General features: G+C 46.1%; 1 protein-coding gene across 7 annotated transcripts in view; it reads left to right on the top strand.

Annotated features, from left to right (window-relative positions):
* The window catches only part of AGAP1 (ArfGAP with GTPase domain, ankyrin repeat and PH domain 1), a 650,028-nt gene that overhangs the window by 429,139 nt on the left and 202,113 nt on the right, over positions 1-18,776 (top strand). For 4 of the 7 annotated variants that reach the window (XM_010364387.2, XM_030916435.1, XM_030916433.1 and 1 more), the window contains one exon: positions 15,340-15,498. The exons of the other annotated variants lie outside the window; for them this stretch is intronic. In XM_010364387.2, the coding sequence (XP_010362689.1) occupies positions 15,340-15,498 (159 nt within the window). The remainder of the gene's footprint in view (positions 1-15,339; positions 15,499-18,776) is intronic. 7 annotated transcript variants of the gene reach the window in all.

Raw genomic sequence — 18,776 nt, 5'->3', positions numbered from 1 at the left:
AAAGATATAACAGAAAAATATATACTAGAGGCAAGTAAGGATATCTGAAGAGTCAAGTATCAAGTTGGATGGGAGAGGAGGCTCTGCAAAAATAAAAATAAAATCTTAAAACACACCTGAAATAGGAGAACAACAAGGTAACCTACAAGAGAAATCTGACTGTAGAATTCTCAAGAGCAACATGCATTCTTAAATATAATGGAAATATTCCCTCCTAAGGACAATTAATTCTGAACCTAGAAGCCCATGCAAAGACGACTACTAATCAAACTGAAGGTAGAAAAAAAGACATCTTTAGACAACATACAGGGCTATACAACATCTCTGTCTTAAAGGGTTTTGAAAAAATTACTTAAGGATCTACTCCAGAAAAAAAGAAGAATCCAAAAAATATTTATTCAGGCCTGGTTAAACCTTCCCTTCCTCATTCAAGGTCACTAGCTTCTCAGGATGTCCATGGCCATTATCCACTTCCATTCTTTTGGCCTGGAACTTACGCTGTCTTAAGTTGCCATTCTAGTGGGGATCCACCAGAAGCCACATTTTGGAGAATCTTCGCAACTTGAATTGCAGGTATAGGTCCAGAGAAGGAGGTAAAACATCAAGGTATTTTCTGACATGAATGTTTGGCCAGCCTAGTTTGGCGACGCTGTATCCACATGTAACAGAATGCAGAGTTGTATTGGCTTCCACAGTTATTTTCACATTTAAGTAGAGAGCAGGAAAACATAATGGCTGACAGCAAGGGTTTCGGAGGCAAAATCACTGAATAGAATCCCATTTCTCCTGTCTCAGACACTTCTGAAGTTGTCTCACTAAACCCCAGCTTCCTTGTTTTTAAAATGGGGAAATGGTGTCCACTTCTGTTCTACGGAGAAGAACACACAGCATTCCTCTGAAAAGCTTGGCTGATGCTGACTTCACAGAATTATATCATTTCATTACTTCATCATAATGGTCATACCAAAAGGAAGGAAGAGGGGAAAGAAATTATGTTCTTGAATTAATTTTTCAAATACAATAAAGCATTGACATAGCCTTTGAGTAGACGTAATGGACATAGGGCTTAGACTTCACAAACCCATGCTCCCCAACAGACAGCATCCCACTATCATGGCAGTGAGGGGGCAGACAGAAGAAATGCTCTTCTGGACTTTCATGGATCTCCATGGAGCTATCTGCTCCAGTCTGTGTCCTGTGGTCACTTTATTCTGTAACTCCTGGTTGTGACATTTTTGTTCTAGGATGACAGATATCTTCTTGTCTCTAAAGTGTGTCTTTGTTGGGTTTTTGCAACTATGGATATGTTTTTATCCTAACCAGATTGATGCTTAGACCTTTGTCAAAGGAAACCTTTCCCCTTCTCCTCCACATCCCCCCTTCCCCACTTGAGGCCCCCAGCGGTTTCGAAATATTAAAGCCGTCAGGAGGGTTGAAGCTGATTTTCCAGGGGAGGCGGGGGAGGCGGGGACAGCAAATGTGTTTTGAGTATTGAACTGCCGTTGACATCTAAAGTCTCAACCATGCTGTTTTCTCCACACTTCAGCAATCAGGACATCCAGCAAACCCATAAAAAACCAAACTAATAGCATGAATATTCAGTGACCTAGAATACTAATTATTGTCATGAATATTAATGTGATCGGACTTGCTTTTTCCTCTCCTTTCTCTCTCGTCCTCTTTCTCCCTCTCTCCCTCTCTCTTTTTTTCCACTTAGCCGGCTCTAAAGATGGGTCATAATGAGAGCATTTAAGAGGGAGCGCTCTCCGCCGTGACAGGGACCGGGGTAATAAGGAGAGCTTGATTAACGTGGTGCACTTGGGGGAGAGATGAGAGGCTTCACGTGGGCCTGCTTGGGGGAGGCAATGAGGCACCGGCGGCTCTGTTGCTGCTCCCGGAGATTAATGAGGCCTAAGAGTGCATTAGGAACAGTGACAAAGGTTTGATCTAATGGGCTCAGTCATTTTTCCTTTGAGTGACAGACGCACAGAAGTAATTGGCTGTGCAGAATGGCAGCTCATTGGCGGTACTTAAGGATACATTATCCCCGTTGTGTGGCCCGCAGAGGCTGTTTATCAAAACTGCTCACACTGCAGACGCGGAGTCGCGAAGCTGCTGTTACAGTGGTAATAGCTATTAAAAAAAAATAACGCAACATCAAAACTAGACCCGTTGTTGTCTCATGGAAAGAAAGTTTTTCTTTGTTTAGTTTCAAATGGTCTAGAAAACATTATAATAACTCTGGAGTCCGGAGTCTGTTGTGGGCCCTGGATGAGCAGTGTCAGTCCACGCGTGTCCCCTGCCGGCATGCAGCGTGGCCAAGGCTTGGTGGAACACAGATCCTTGCTTCCCACTCATGTCAACCGAGGTCACCCGGGAGTTTCCCACACATTGGATCTTGGTTCCAACCTCTGATATGTAAATTGGAGGCTTCTGCTAAGTACCCTTCTAGCACTTTGGTGTAGACCATTTGCAAACAGAAGCCTTATTGAGAGTTGAGAATTATTTTTCTGAAATAAAACCTCAATATCAGTAGCATGTGATATCTGCTTTCATAAACCAGGTTTTGTTGTAATTGGTTTTAATGTCTGTTTGACAATTTTTAGGGAAAAAGTTAATGTTTTGTGAGGCTTCTTCTCTTAGACATCAGGGAGTTAGCTAAATCTGACATTTAAAGACACGAAAGTTCATCTTAGTTCTTTTTATGAATTGCAGTATCTTCACTTGTATGAGTAATGCATTCTCACTGCTAGTTGTTTCTGTGTTTATACATTGCTCCCACTGAGGTTTAGGCAAATTCGTGTGATATTGCTTCCGTCATGAAATTGTAAACTCTTGGAGGCATACACTGTTATTTCTCTTTCTTTGTTATCCTCTTTTAGTTTTGTGACCTAGCAATTATTTTTTCATTAAGTCTGTATTCCTGCATGTTACCTGTCATGTGAAATGTAAGTGATCGATGTTGAGGAGGAGATTAGTTGGTTTCCTGCAGATGATGTTCCCCTGTAGTAGCCCTCCATGGTCCCGAGCATTGGTGTGCAATTCAGAAGTAAGTGTTGCACTTCCGATGTAAGGAAAGCTTCCGTTATTTGAACTCTAAGTGGAGTGTTCTTTTCTGAAAGAACCAACTAAAGCAACTTGATTCTGATGATTTCAGCTGAGGCATAACAGGATGGCCAGGCTCCTGAGTTGGATGTGGTAACAGGTGTGCCTACAAGTAAATAAAAGTTGCTTCAAAAACTTTTTTTCTCTCAAAAATGCATGTGGGTGGTGAGGAATAGTGTTTCAGCTGCTGCACTGATGCTTCTGAGACCAGTGAAGTGGTCTGCAGGGTCAGCTGTGGGAAAGACGAGGTGCCGGGAAGAGCCTGTGTGAATTACTCAGGCCCCCTCCACCAGGGAGCCAGCAGCCAGCCCCAGGCGCCAGTGAGAACCGCGGCCTTGGGAAGGGGCTTCTGACTCTTCCAGGCTGGAGTTGAGTCCGTGGCTTCCCTGCTTTCTGCAGTCCTTTCCCACATTGGCAGAGGAGAGTTTTTCGAAGTAATCATGACATTTTTCCGTCTTGAAACCTCGTGGCCCATTGTTTTGAGTTACCACTCATATAGTGCACGATTGCCTTTCTGGAATATTTCTAGTGAGTGGTCAAACTCGGCAACATCCCAACCAGCAAACCTGTAAAACCCGCCCATGTTATCAGGCTTGTGAGCCTGGGGTACCCTTGGTACTTAGTCTTCCCTGTGTCATTGCTGGATTCGGTTGTGAGATCATTTTGTAAGAACTGGAAGGCAGAGAAAGAAGTAGTAGTGAATACTTCTCAGAGTAGAGCAGTGTGGCCACCTGCTCCTGGAAAGGGACTGTAAAATTCAGAGATGACCAGAGAAAGCTCCCCTCAAAACAGTGTTGTCAAATGAAAATGAATTTTATGTTAAAACACACACACACACACACCCACACACCTGTTGCATTTATCATATAAAGGAGAAAGAATAAAGATGGAACCGTTATTCATGGCAAAGGAAGACACCAAACAAAGAAAAACTCTTCTCCGTTTTCATAATGCTTACACACCTCATCGCCACCGTTGCGTATCAGCTTGTCCATATAACCCGGAGATGGATTGTGGCCAAGCCAGCCATATGATGGCTCTCTCTGTAAACACTATCGGAATCTGGAGCAGCACGTATTCCTTCAGCAGATAAAAATGGCAAAATGAGAAGGGCACACATTGTTTTGCAAAGATCAGAATAAAACTCCACATTTTAGGAAGTGACAATGAACCGTCTTAATTCTAGGATGTTGAATTCTGCATGGCCACATTGATGTATTTAGTAGTCATGACATTTGTCGTTGCATCTGGGTCTGGATTCTATATATTTTTTCTGTTCAGTGTAGAACTGTGTGGCTGGAGAAAGCTGCTTTGTCTTTAGAATAAATAAATACACTTATTTCTAAATATAATTACTTAAATGAGAAGTTAGCGTCTGACATGGTAAATACTTTGTCTTGAATTGTACGAGATGCCACATGATATCCACCCCCAACATGGAGCAGTAACCCAGGGATGGGAAGGAAGGGATGACCCTGGCGCTCCAGCTCACTGTCACCTGCTGTCAGGCCATGTCCTTCATCTGCGTGTACATGGTGCCCCAAACACAGGGTTCGGTTTGGCTTTTTTTTCTCTCCTTCCTTTCTTTTGTAAACTATACCTCTGACAACATTGGCATCGCTCTGATCATCAGACCTTTGGGATGCTGGAAGATGGGCATGCTGTGGAGTTGTCCACAGCACCAAGCACTTCACTAGTTGATGGTGGGTGTTCAGTAAGCACTCACTGAGGGAGGGAGGGAGCTCAAGCAAAGTGATGCCAACTATAGCACTAAAGCAAACAGAAGGCAGATGGCATGCACAGTTTATACATGTAGAGACACCATTACAAGGGAAACGTAAGGAGAATGTTCAGACGTTTTAGATTTTTTTTTTTTTTTTTTTTTTTTGAGACGGAGTCTCGCTCTGTCGCCCAGGCTGCAGTGCAGTGGCTGGATCTCAGCTCACTGCAAGCTCCGCCTCCCAGGTTTACGCCATTCTCTCGCCTCAGCCTCCCGAGTAGCTGGGACTACAGGCGCCCGCCATCTCGCCCGGCTAATTTTTTGTAATTTTTCAGTAGAGACAGGGTTTCACCGTGTTAGCCAGGATGGTTTCGATCTCCTGACCTCGTGATCCGCCCGTCTCGGCCTCCCAAAGTGCTGGGATTACAGGCTTGAGCCACCGCGCCCGGCCACGTTTTAGATTTTAAAGACAAAATTAGCAACATCATCATTTTAAGCTTCTGCTAAAAAACTGTAGAGATAGGAAAACCCACTGTTGATGAGATTAATAACTGATATCTGTAGAGGTTTTGCAGTTTACAGAGTGCTTTACATAATTTGATCATTATATTAACCACATGGGGCATACTGTTATCATTATCACCATTTCTTCATTATTATTATTATCCACTTTAGAAATTATGGACTAAATTATTTTAAAGATGCCCAGGTTCCATCTTCTTTTAGTTACTGGTCATTAAGAAAATTAGCAACACATACCATGAATCAGAAAGACACATTATGCTGTTTGTTCCAGTAATAATGCTACTGAGAATTTCTCCTAAGGAAAATTCAAAAGTAGAAGATGTCCTTTGCAGTGTTGTTTACAGTCAGAAATTGGAAACAACCAAAACTATCCAGAAGTAGAAAAATGGTAATATAAATTATGTACATTAAATCAATAGTGTTACATATCTAAAATTATGAAGATTATATAACAACATGGGGGAAATGGTTAGGAAATCATATTAAAGAGGTATATAAAGTTACATCTTTTCTGTGGCCATAACCAAGAAAAATGTATGCGTATGTTCACTAAAAAATCGATCTATTAGATGAGATTTTGGTGGATTCAGTTTATATTATTTGTTTATCTGTACTTTTTTGCCAAGTAAATTTTAACAGTACAACAAAATAGGCCCCCATTATTTTTTCCTTGACTTCATAATTTAGAGCAGGGAGGAAGCAGCATACAATGACCTGTTTCTACATTGTAGGAAAGAGCCGTGGGCTGTATAATTCCAGGATGTTGAATCCTAAGCCTGGCCACATTGCTGTATTTAGTAGTAATTACATCTGTCATTGTGACTAGGTCTGAACTCTGTACTTTGTCTCTGATAAACATAACCTGGAAAATCTCTTAACTAAAAAGGAAGGTATCAAGAAACACCAGATTTGTGTCTCCCTAGTAGAAGGTTGAATTGTACTCTTTTACAAAACAAGTATCACAGGATGCAGAGTCCTGAATGCCTACATCTTACAAGATACGGAGTGTGTCCTTGGAAAAAAATCCTCTTAGCCTGAAATTCCACTTGCCAAAAACAAGGCAGATCTCCAATGCAAATACAGGAGCGAAGGGGTCTCATTCACAGGCCTTAAATCATGTGTGTCACTTTTTATGGTAGTGTTGTGAATTATATTCTTTTTGAGTTTGTAATTAGAGGACAGAACAGATGGCGAAGGCCTAGTTTGAAGTGATGTGACCATTAGCGTCGCCTCCTTCATCCAGTTGTGATTCCAGGGAACCTGCTTTTCCCACGCATGCGCATAACGGGTGCAGTGCAGCTGTAGGGTTTGCAAGGTAGCCACTCACGCTGAGTTTTTATAGCATTTGAAGCTATCTATGAATGAGATTGGACCGAAAAAAGCAGTCCCTGGATGTTTCTGAGGGTGAGGGCTCCAGAGGGGAGGGGTGAATTCCTGTCAGTCATATTCCTGTAATTAGGATTTTTTAAAATAACAGGTATACAATTCTGCAGTGGGAATAAACGTCTAGTTTACACTTAGGTGCTCATAGAATCCTTTTTGGCTCTTTCCCTGCCCTCTATGTACATGAAAGTTCCTATCACCCATCACCAATAGTTGCTCCTCTCTTCAGGCTTATTTAACCAATAAGTCAAATGCCAGCTATTATTTTCCTAGTGAAATGCTTTGGTGAAGTTAAGTCCTATTTGTAAAGACAGACCAAAATTGGAAGGTGCAGGGAATGAACTTTTGTATTTTGTTATTGTTATTGTAAAGATTTGTTGATGAATCTTTCTTTGTATGCTGTGAAAAGCCATCATTTCAGAGTATATTTTTAAAAATCAGAACAGGCTATTTTTAATGTAATAAGCCAATAGCTTAAAAGAGGGATTCTGTCTTTGATGTCATTTGGTGGATGAAAACATTCTTGTTCAATAGAAAACCAGCATCTTTTTCATGCTCATTTGAGATCAGTTCAGGCAACATACTGATATTCATTCAGATATAAATGCCATATTCACTTTGAAATGCAAATTGTTTAAAGAAAAATAGCATATGGTGGAGGTAAGTACCTTTTCAAATCAACTCTTCCACTTTAGGGATATAAGTACAGCTAAAATTATTCTTTGGAAAGAATCTGGCGCTTTTGACACATGGAAGCTGGCACTAATCAAGGCAGCGCAGTAAGCACACACACATATCCATATCAAGGAAGTGGCGCTGCGAGGACATGGATTAGCATGGTAATGCGCTCGCCCCCTGCTAATCGGGGCGAGTACCAGCTGATCCGTAGATGGAGTATTTGAGGAAACGCTCTTTCTGAGTTCAGAATGGGCCAAGTTGTCAATCATGTATTTCATGGTAACGCAAATAATATTTGGGGGACAATGCCGAAAAGGTCCTTTTATGACTGCCTTCTTGTGGAAGCCAGCATCCTATACAGTTTGGGGCTGGGCCACTTTTTAAGGACTTATTGCTGATAAAAGTGTTCCCTTGCACAACCCTATTCTATCTCTTACACTTCCTGACCTGACCTCTGCATTCACAAACCATTCCAATGACATTTTCTCGTTTTTTGGATAAGTGTTATTGATACAACATACACATAAGAATGACTTATGATTCTGTACTTCCGAGAGGGTACACTCTGTGCCACTCCAGAGAGGGGCACTTCTGTTTGCTCTCTGGGACAGTAAATGTCGCTTTCCACGGCAAATTTTGGACAGGCTTACTTACATGCTATTATTAAACACGGGTTTCCTAAGCTCAGGGTTCGTAAGTCATATGTAAAGAAACAAAAGTATTTTGTTTCTATAATCGTAAGTCACAGCCACGTTTACAGGGGCCACCACTCACATCCAGAAGCAGCAGGTAGCCAGCCCTCATGGACCCCTTCCTGTCACATGCACCCCCACCCCACCCCACTCACAAGGGTGATTTCTCACTCCATAGATGGGTTTCGCCTGTCCTTGAACAGGATCCTAACACTTGGCACTCTCGCACTTGTCTTTGGCTCTGTGTTCTGTGTGTGATGCTGCCCCAGTTGTGGCCCGTGTCAGTAGTTCATTGTTACCATTGTGTAATGTTCCATTGTACCGTGATGTACCTACGGTGATGGACAGTGCCGTCATTCCCAGCATGGGCTGTTACGAGCAGTGCTGCTCTGAACATTCTAGCATCTACTTTTTGGTAGCCATGTTTATGTGCATCTGTATGATTTAAATCTGAAAGATGTGAAAGGAGAAGAGAAATCTGAAAGGAGAAAAACAGAATTGATCTTGAAATGTTTTATGAAAGCTTTGCATCTGGTAAGTCGATTGGAAGAGCGATACAGGTTGTCCTGGGACAACCCCAAGCTTAGGAAGCCCCCATGTTTAATAATAGCACCTAGGCAAGCCTGTCCAAAGTTTGCCATGGAAAGCGACATTTACTGTCCCAGACAGCAAATAGATGTGCCCCTCTCTGGAAGTAGACGCTACCCCTCTCATACCAGTCTGTTCACTCTGTCAACATCCCTTGCAAGATACTACCTTAGACTTAAGGTAGTATCTCCCCTTTCCATCTGTTCTTTATCTAGATGGGCCTAATTCCAAAGTTTAAAAGCCGCAGTGTCCCCTGGAGCCTCTCCTGTACCTTCCAGCAGGGGTGGGCTCCCTGCCCCTCATACTTTCTGGCCACTCTTGTGTTACTCTGTCTTGCACTTGGGCCACATGTGAACCTGCTGTATACCTTCTACTAGACTAGATTGTAGGTTTCCTAAGACAGGGACTCCTTCCTTCATCGTGCTCAACACAGTAGAGGCTCAGTTCCATGTGGCTGCTCAGCAAGCTAGAAGGTCAGTGTTAGAACAGGCGGCAGCTCCTGCATGCCGGTTCCCATCTTCCCCTACCCACGGGTTAACAGGTTAGCCAACCTAGGTTCCTGGGTGATGAGACTCCTGGATCAAGATAAATGACAGTCTCTTGCAGCAATAGCAATAGTGAGAGTATCAGCATTGTCATGCACTGGCTCCCCAAGCCTCAGTTCCCACAGGGTGACACCAGCACACACAGTGACTCACACAGTAAGAGGAACCCCGAGCTTAGGAAACCCCTGTGTTTAATAATAGCATGTAAGCAAGCCTGTCCAAAGTTTGCCGTGGAAAGCGACATTTACTGTCCCAGACAGCAAACAGATGTGCCCCTCTCTGGAAGTAGACACTACCTCTGTCGTACCAGTCTGTTCACTCTGTCAGCATCCCTTGCAAAATAACCGAGAGCAGAGGGCACCTGCCTGTGTCCACACTCAAAAGACGAGAAGAAACTGAGGCCTGCGGAGAGCTGGCTGCCAGCAGCAGTGGGGCAGGACGTGCTGGTGGTGGCAGGGAGAGTGGAAGGCAGGGAGGAATGTAAGGGAAGGGAAGAGTGGAGAGTACTCACCCCCAAAGGGGCCACATCCTTGTACTTATCCCCAAGTACAAGTGTCCCCTCAGCTTCCAGGGGTAGAAACTTCCTTTTAAGACTCTTGTATTTGCCCATGACTTGAGGTTGATGAGTTAGGACCACTTGTTAGACTTACCTCGTCTACCCCAGGAAGGAGGACATTCTAATCTGGCTTTTATAATCTCTTCCTTCTAGGGAAATACAGACATGCCTGCAAAGAACATTTCCAACTATGGTGCGCAGAGTTCCCCCACGTCTAAAAGACCCCAGCTTCATGTCTTATTCCTCAGACACAGGAATGAAATTCTGCAGCGAAACAGCTGTGTGTTGAGGTGGTCCCTGATGGAGACAGACTCAAGGGGCTCTTTCCTGGGCATTACGGGGGCTGAAGGTTGGGGCATGGCTTCCTGCAGACCCCATGCACCTTGCATTCCTCCTGGCATTTCTCAATGTAGCTCTAAGTCTAGTAGCCTTCTTGAAGTAGTAACTTTAATGCCTGGGTAGCAAGCACTCAGGCCTTTCCTTAAACTCACCCTCTTAGCTATCAGGTCTAGGTGTGAAAATTTGATTTAACTAATCAATATAGTAGCAGCAGAGCTTGGTGTCTTTATTGACTGTTGGTGGCACGTGGGTTTAGGTCCCCTGCCCTTCAACCTGGTTGCTGGGTATGAGGCCCCCCACCTCAGCAGGACTGCTAGAACAGTGTTTGGTGCACTTGTATCCTAGCTGGTCTTGATGTCAGGATCCTTACCTCTCAAGCAATCAAAGTCATCAGCTTCTTTCACAAATGAGGACTTCAGACTTTCAGCCTTAATTAATAACTTGTTAACATGAAATGAATTCCAGTCAGTGAAAACAGTAGCCCTCAAGTACTTTGAGTGAGAAGACAATGATTTTAAACAGACTCTTCCTTTTATGCTTAAAGATATTTCCAAAAGTGTTCAAAACTCCTGTGTGGTAACACATAAGGCTGGTATTGCTTGATGCTTACATAACAAAACTGGATGCCAGGACAGCATTAGTAGGTCAGTTAGTTAATGACATTCATTCAAGAACAGAAATGAGGATACATGTTAGACTGTATGCGCATGTGTATAAAAATAAGCATGAGAAAGTATTACACTATAATTGGATTTGGAATGTGCATGGTTATTAAAAAAGATTCACTTCACATTTGGGGGTGGTTCATTTCTTTGACGGGTGGATTTACTGAAAGTGAGTGGAAATGCCTCAAAGTGTGGCCACTGACCTGGGACCGCTGACACGTGGCACGAGATGCTCCACGGGCCTGTTAACCCAGCATGGCAGCTTCCATAGTGTCGTGGCTCAGGCCGTGGACTGCTGGTTTGCCTCAGAGTTAAAGCAGATGTCTTCATGCATTTATGTTGGAAGGCAAGTACTGTGTTCGGATCCCAGAAACAGTATTTCTGACCCTCTATAATTTTTTTTAGTTAAACAAATACGTTTCTGCATTATCACAGAAAATACTTTTGTTTCTTTACATCGTGGTTAGTTGGTTTTTCTGAAAGAAAGTTTAACTGACATCAAATATAGTGAATGGGTATATATTAAAACAGATTTACTCCCTTGCAAGAAAATCGGAAATGTTTTGCTTATGGAATGAGACTCCTCCTCTGCGTATTTTGGAAGTCTTGACCAAAGGTCAAGAGTGAGGTGGGTTGAGTGCAGTGGGTTTGGGGGAGGCAGGTGTGAGCCTGGGCAACAGCGGAACCCACTCAGATCCTGCAGACAGATCCAGAGAGAGAGAGACTGTCAGCTCTGTGTTCACAAACACAGGCCCACAGCTCCCAGATACTCTTATTTTCTAAGTGATGCCAGAAACCACCAATTTTTAAGTGAAATCACCCAATTTAATTCTACTTTGAAAGAAATTATGAACTAAGTAAAAATGCATCTATGAGCTCAGCCTGGACGTCAGGCGGTAGTCTATGGATCTGATTGAAAATTTCACCTTTATCACTGTGTGTCCATGTATACACCGTGATGTGGCCCAAATTCAGTCATGGCTGTTTCAGTTTAGTCCTGCAGTGGGGAAGTGGGTGTGGTTGGGGCTTGGGGGCCTTCACGAGCTATAGGGCTCTAAGAGTCTGCCGTCAGAAGGATTGTGCATAGCTGGTCTGGTGTCTTCCATCTGGACACCAGGAGCATGTGGTCTTGCCAGGAGGTTCTTCACCCCAGAGATTCCGGGTTGGTTCCTTGGGACTCTGTCAGGAGGCAGAAGGTGGGCTCTGAGCCACACCCCCAGAGCTGCTCCACCAGCATCTCAGTGGATTGGACTTGGGCTTGAATTTTGCTGGACAGACAGAAGTTTGAAAACGAGTGCGTTCGCGGCAGGGTCCTGTTGTTTCTCATTAGTGTGTAGACTTGAAGGAATCTCTCCCTTCCTTTTTTAGTAGTGTGATATTTGGCCTTGAGATGAAGAACTGGTAAACCTAAGATGAGTTCTTGATCAGCTACCTCCATTGGAACATTTCGTGTCCCTTGTCTGGAGTTGAGATTGACTTGGCTCTCCTTACTGTGTGTGGATACTTATTTTTGGAGCTTAATTGCAAGGAGTCAGTGAATACACTGAAATACTTTCCTCTGCCTTTTAAAGGGAATTGTTCCGGAAGGTTTCTAGGCCTGGTTGTCATCGGAGAACCACTCTCCAGGGAGAAGGGGCAAGAGAAGTGGTGCTGTATTGAGTGCCATGTTGTCATCAATGACCCAAAGATGGAGGGACAGACAGACATCGTGAAATTCTTTCTTGTTTTTCAGGTGTTGGAACCTTATATGCCTAAAGCTGGTATAAAATGAGGCCTGTGGACAGATGGCATGCTTAATAATGACTTGACAGGGGTCTGATTGGGCATTGCAGTGGGGAAGAAATCACCTCCTTGACACCGTACCCACACAGCAGGTGTCCCTGCAGGTAGAGGAGGCCCAGAAGTGCCTGGCACGGCAGTCAGGGTCCCAGCAAGGGAGGTGTCCCCCCTGCTGCACCCCCAACTGTTTGCAGGCATCTCGTCATTGTCCCTTTCCACCTTTCTGGAGTCCTTTCGCCCACCTTAACAATGTCAGCAGTGTCTGGAAGCCTTTTGTCTGCTCGGAATTCGCATGATAAAAGCGGAACCAGGCCAAGGAAGGCCCGGCAGCCACTCTTGGGGGGCGCCTCCTCCCCAAACGTACCTTCCATAGGTGGCTGTGTGGGATTGAGGTAGAGAAGGGGAAGAGAAGCACACAGGACAATGCAGGCACCAAGGGCCAAGGAGAGAGGGGGTCACCCAGCAAGACGACTGCTCGGGGAAGGAGCCCTGGAGTCAGCACCCACCCTCACCCTCCTCTCTCCTTTAGATTCCTGCCGTGCTCACTATTGGTTGAGCCCAGTGAGAAGCTAGAAGGTGCTGGAGCCAACGGTGCAGCCCATATGGGTGCCTTCCCAGGAGGAGAGCGGGACGGAGAAGTGGTATGGCAGGAACACGGTGGGCACAGGCTCCAGGAGGGGATCCTGCAGATGGGACTGTCTCCTCTGCTCTGTGCGGATGCCGCCTTCTGTGGGGTCTGAATGTCCTATTGTAATACGGACCCGGCTGAGGCACACAATACCCAGAGGACAACCCCAGGGTGGCTTCGATGGTGGCACGTGGAGAATACAGGAAGGAGCGTGAGTGCTCCCCTTAGTGCCACATTGCCAGCCCTGGGCTGCTCCTCCACGTCTCTAAGATGCCACACGCCTGGTCCACCTCCCCAGGCTGCTGTGAGGCTTGGTGCAGGAGCAAGCGTGGGAGCACCACATGGCACCATCATGCAAAATATGAGCTCCAAATGACGCTGTGCATTTCTAGGGCGTTAGGGCGCGCCCGTGCCCTGAGATGGAGCTCTCAGAACATCAGGGATTAGGGGCATGAGAAACTGCCTCAAGACCCTACATGTAAGCAGGGGAACCCAGACCCGAGGCTTCCAAGCCATTGTGCTGTGCTCCTCCCACCTGAGCCCCTTGGATGCCAGTGGTCTGCCGTGGTGGAGTTTTGGTTGCGATTTTTCGTTTCATGGTGGTGATTTTCTGGCTGGAGTGGTTTTTGTCATTAATGTGCATGCACATCACCCGGGATCTTACTAAGAGGCAGTTGGTGGGTGGGGCCTGGGATTCTGCATTTCTCTCATGCCTCTTGGCAATGCTGCTGCTGTAGGCCCGAAGACCACAGCCTCTGTGGCTTTCCCATCCTTCCCTCCCTGGGCCATCACTTTGGACTTTTTTCTGGAATCAAACAGACCTGCCTATGACGTTCAGAATGTACTCAGTTCAGACAACAGCATAAAATAGGTATCTTTTCTTTTTTTAAGGCAAAACTCTATTCTTCAAAGCCAAACGCCTCATGGTTGTTAATCGCTGATTGGGTGTAGGGCTTGTACGCTGGCTTCAGCTCGTCATTCCCTGGCTTCCCGGTGCTGCACGGGATCGCAGTGAGGCCACTTGTTTGAGGGGAGACCTGGTTCCTGCCTCTGGCTTCTCATCCAGATCACCGGCGTGCTTTTGAAAATGCATCTTTTCCCAAGCCCCATTCCCAGAGCTTCTGAATCAAAATCTGTATTTTTTGAAGCCTCTAGTTTTAAAAAGCTCCACAGGAAATTCTGGTAATTGGCCAGATTTAAGAACTGCTAATATGGGCTGCGTATTTATTATAAAATCCGGCACTTTGAAAAACTTCTGTTGAGACAGTTTAGAACTTAGTTGGTTCTGAACTAAAACAATTGGAAGAAAATTTTTTTATAAAAGGCCCTAATACCTCCGAAGATCTGCAAACAGACCTAACAGACTAATTCGCTGGCAGCAAGGTATGATTGGCTGAGCTTTAGAGAAAGGCACTTAATTATGTTTTTGAGTCTAAAATTGGTATGACCAGATAATAATTCATTTTGATGTTGAGCAACTGATTCAAATCATTAAGTATACAATGGAATCATTTTTCATCACAGCCCGTGTGCTCTGTGAAGTCACGCAGGTTATTTTTCCTCTGCTTAGTCTTTTCAAGGTTAAGAGTAAACTTACCTGGTTGAAGAGCCTGCATTTCCTCCGTGTCGTGTCTAGGGACTTTGATTTGTGTTCATCATAAAGTATGGCTTCCCCATGAAAATAATCCTCTGGCACCAGACAGTTGACTCTCAATGGGTGATCATTTTCTCTTCCGTTGATAGGGTGACACGGCCAGGCTTCTGGAGCCACCATCTTGCCAGCCTGCTGGATCGCGGTGCCTCTGCTGAGACCGACTGGGTCTTTTGTCTTCTCTTCCACCCGATGTTGCGATTGCACTTGGGTTGCGCCTTTGTATAGGGTTGTTCTGTGCGAGTCATCTGAGGCATGAGGTCCCCTCACGTTGCTTTGTCAGGCACCATCAAGATTGGCATCCGCCTTTTATTCCTCCCGAATATCTTCTGTCTGTCGCTTCCGTTTGCCATGCAGGCAGGACGAGGGCTGCTCTCGGTGGTAAGGCGCACTGTGTGCCAGCGCATGGGTCCCGTAGACTAACTCGCGCTGGTTTCTGTGGTCTGCAGTCCGCGGTGGTGTTCACCTGACTTGTTTATTCCTAGGGAATGTCACTAGTGCATCTGGGTCTCAGATGGCAAGCGGCATCAGCCTGGTCTCCTTCAACAGCCGACCCGACGGCATGCACCAGCGCTCCTACTCAGTCTCCAGTGCCGACCAGTGGAGTGAGGCTACAGTCATTGCAAACTCGGCCATCAGCAGTGGTAAGAGGGGGCGCAGCCCCACGGGCCCGCGGCCACCTCGAGGTCCTTCGTTGTAAGCCGGGGGCTGGACAGGACGCCCTAAGCTCTCATGCTCCTCTGGGAGCGCGGCACCCCGTGGGGCGGCTGCAGCAGAGACTCACACCTTGCCTTTCATCTGTGGAACGTTTTGTCCTTGCTAGGCTGTCTTGCCCACGTCATCTCTTCTGTTCCTCTTCGGCACAGGGAGGAGGTGGTCATCCCATTTGGTCAGTTTGGAAACTGAGGCTGCAGACAGGGCAGGTGGCTTACCCAGAGTCACGTGACAGAGGTGGCAGCGCTGATAAATAGTATCTGATTTTATCTCCCCAATCACACTGCCCTACACAGCGTGGCCTACACTTCTACACTAGTGCACGTTTTATATCATTAGGGTGAATTCAGTCTCCTTATCTGTTTTCCAGAATTCCTGATGTACCCTCTAAATTCTGGAGTCCCCTTTGTAATCCCTCAGTTTTCACATTCCTTCGGCATTATTATTGTTATTATTATTATTATTTTGACAAATGTAGCCAGCTTTTCGGGGAACAAGCGTGCACGTTGGAAACGATCTCGCCGTCTGTGTGGAGCGTGAAGGACGCGGCACGGAGGGCACCCTGGCGGCTGCAGCAGGGTTTGCCTGTGGCGTTTTGTCTCTGGCCTGTTCACCGGTATTTAAAGGAATTCCCACTGTTGTATGTAAACTATCAGACAGGGTTTTAGAGTAATCTTAGCATAATTTGTTCTAATTAAAAGATTCAGCATCAGGTCTTCCCTGTAGACCCACCAGCTGCTGCAGCAGGACATTTGCTTTGGGTAAACATCATCCTTATTTCTAGTGGCTCCGCAGACACCACCAAGCAGAAGCCTTAAAGGAAGACGTCTCCAAACCGTGCCAGGAGGCGCGGAGTCAGCAAGGCAGCTGCACGCCATAGCGCTGCGGGTCTGGAAAAGCCTGTGACTTGGGGCAGACACACAGAGCGTCACGCGCCTGCCCCAGCTGGCCCATTCCCACCCCAGCGTTGGGGCTTCTTCCTTCCCTCAAAAGAAGGCGCTTTGGTAGATAGCAAAGGTCTGCCTGCAGCCTCTTCAAGGGCTCTCCAAGGCTCTCTGCCTCATCTGGAATCACGATGAAAGCCCTGAAAACCCTAAACAAGAAGTTTGAAGTTAGGATAAATTAACCGTCTACAGTTTACTCCCTTCGTAACCATTGCATGCCCCAGCAGGCCTCGTAGTCGGCCTTTCATCAGACCTGTGTGTGCTGCAGCTGAAACCCCGCCACGTGCCAACCAGGCAGCCTAGCATGAGCCTCTGTACCTCCATGAGCCTCCGTTTTCTCATCTGTTCAATGGACACGTTCTCCCCTCCCTTACGTAGTAGTTAGGCGTGTGCCACAACACCGGACACTTGGCTCTTCATGACTGAAGAACTACTGTTATCACAGTTCCTTTAGGAGGAGCAAAGAGTCCACATACTTCATTATCAAATACTTTAAAAGATATGTCATCTATGAGTATTACTATTTGATAACGTTTCGTTCTGTGGCCGCCGTCTGGTGAAGGTGTTCTTGCTCCGGGCCACATTTGAGGGTGTGGGGAGATGCACACTGGGCCTTCTGGAGCCAGGTGCACAGGTGACACGGACAAGGCCTTGCCTTACCAAGCAGCCTTTGCTGAGTGAGAGTAGTTGAGGTGCCAGTAATACAGGTCTTTAAATATTCATCTAAAATTCATCCTATACAGATTTTCCTTTTGCACACTTACCTGTTTGATAAAGACTCACTGGGTGAGTTTCCCTCTACCGAGTAGCTCTTTCTGTCGAGCTGTTCGTACGTGCGATGGGCGTTTCCACACTGCCACGTCGTGACACTCTGCTTTCCAGAGCCTCGGTTTGGTTGGAAGTCTCTTTCCACAGAAGCAGGCTGCATTGTCTGCACACACGCATTTGTACAGTACCCATGCGAGTCCAAAGTCACCTAAGCTTGAATGCCAGTTTTTTATTCACAAAGCAATTTCTATCATATTAACCCACGTGGGTGTCCATTAAAGACCAGTGTGCTCCCTGACCTCGTAAATCTTGAACCCTGAACACAGAAGATAAGAAACAAGCAAGCGGATGCCCCAGATGTCAGCCTGCTGAGGGACATGGAAGGAGAGCTGTAGGGAGAGCCCAGGGCTGAAATTGTGCAGGTCGTTTAAGGATTGATAGGGTTGATCAAGGAAAGCTTCCCAAAGAAAATCAAACTTGAGCCATGCTTAAAGAACCAGATGGATTTTTTTGTGCAAAACAGCAGGAGGAAGTTATTATAAGCATTGGGGCACTTCGGACAAAGACCCAGAGAGGAGGAAAAGGGAAGATGGAATAGCCACGAGCTACAGTGAAGTGAAAGGTGATAGTTGGGGTGCAGAAAAACGAGGAGAGACCAGAAGAGATGAGTGCTGAGAGCCCAGCGCTGCCAAATGAGCATCTGATTTTCAGACTTGGGAGCTGACATTTTACGGAGCAAAGATCCAGAACGGCAGCAGAGCGGCGCGCAGAAGTTTGATCCCTGCAGTTTTATGGGGATCTTGGTTGATTCCCGCGTTTTCTAAGGATTAATAATATGTCAATACCCAAAATATTTTGAAAAGGGAGACAATAATAACAGTAGGAGCTACAATTTATCGCGAGCTTTATGTAGATAATCTCATTTGACCGCCACAGAGTCGATGCAGTTGTTACCTCCCCTCTCCAGGGGCTGCCTTTGGTACAGAAGGGCTAAGTATCACCTGCTCGAAGTCATATCCTGGGAGGGGCCAGGACTCAAACTCAGGTGGCCCGATTCAGCTCCCCAAACATCACTGCATGCCAAGGTGTGCCTCCAGGAGCAGCAGCCGCAGCCACCCCTGGGAACTGCTTAGAAATGTCCGTTCTCAGGCCCCGTGTCAGTCCCACTGAATCCAGTCCTCAGGGGATGGGACCAGGCAACCTGTGTATAGCAAGCCCTCTGGGACCACATGGCATGCTGAAGCTTGGAAACCACTGCTGTAAGTCCTCACTTCCCAAAGCCTGGTCCATGGACCGTGTGGCATCTGCCAGCTCCAGGGATTTGACTGGTGATGCAGAATTCAGGCTCCACCCAGACCCGCTGGACCCATCCTTGTCTGTCTGCGCCAAGGGCACCATCCCGGCATCCCTCTGGTTCGCGTCATTCCCCCCTTCAGTGCGCTGATTCGTCAAGTGGCTAGACCCCAGCAATTTTTAGTGAACACCAGGGCACGGGA

Source organism: Rhinopithecus roxellana, chromosome 14 (assembly GCF_007565055.1).
Source record: "Rhinopithecus roxellana isolate Shanxi Qingling chromosome 14, ASM756505v1, whole genome shotgun sequence".
NCBI classification, from domain to species: Eukaryota; Metazoa; Chordata; class Mammalia; order Primates; family Cercopithecidae; genus Rhinopithecus; species Rhinopithecus roxellana.
Note: the sequence above shows the minus strand (reverse complement) of the source record. Positions and strands in the feature narration are given on the sequence as shown.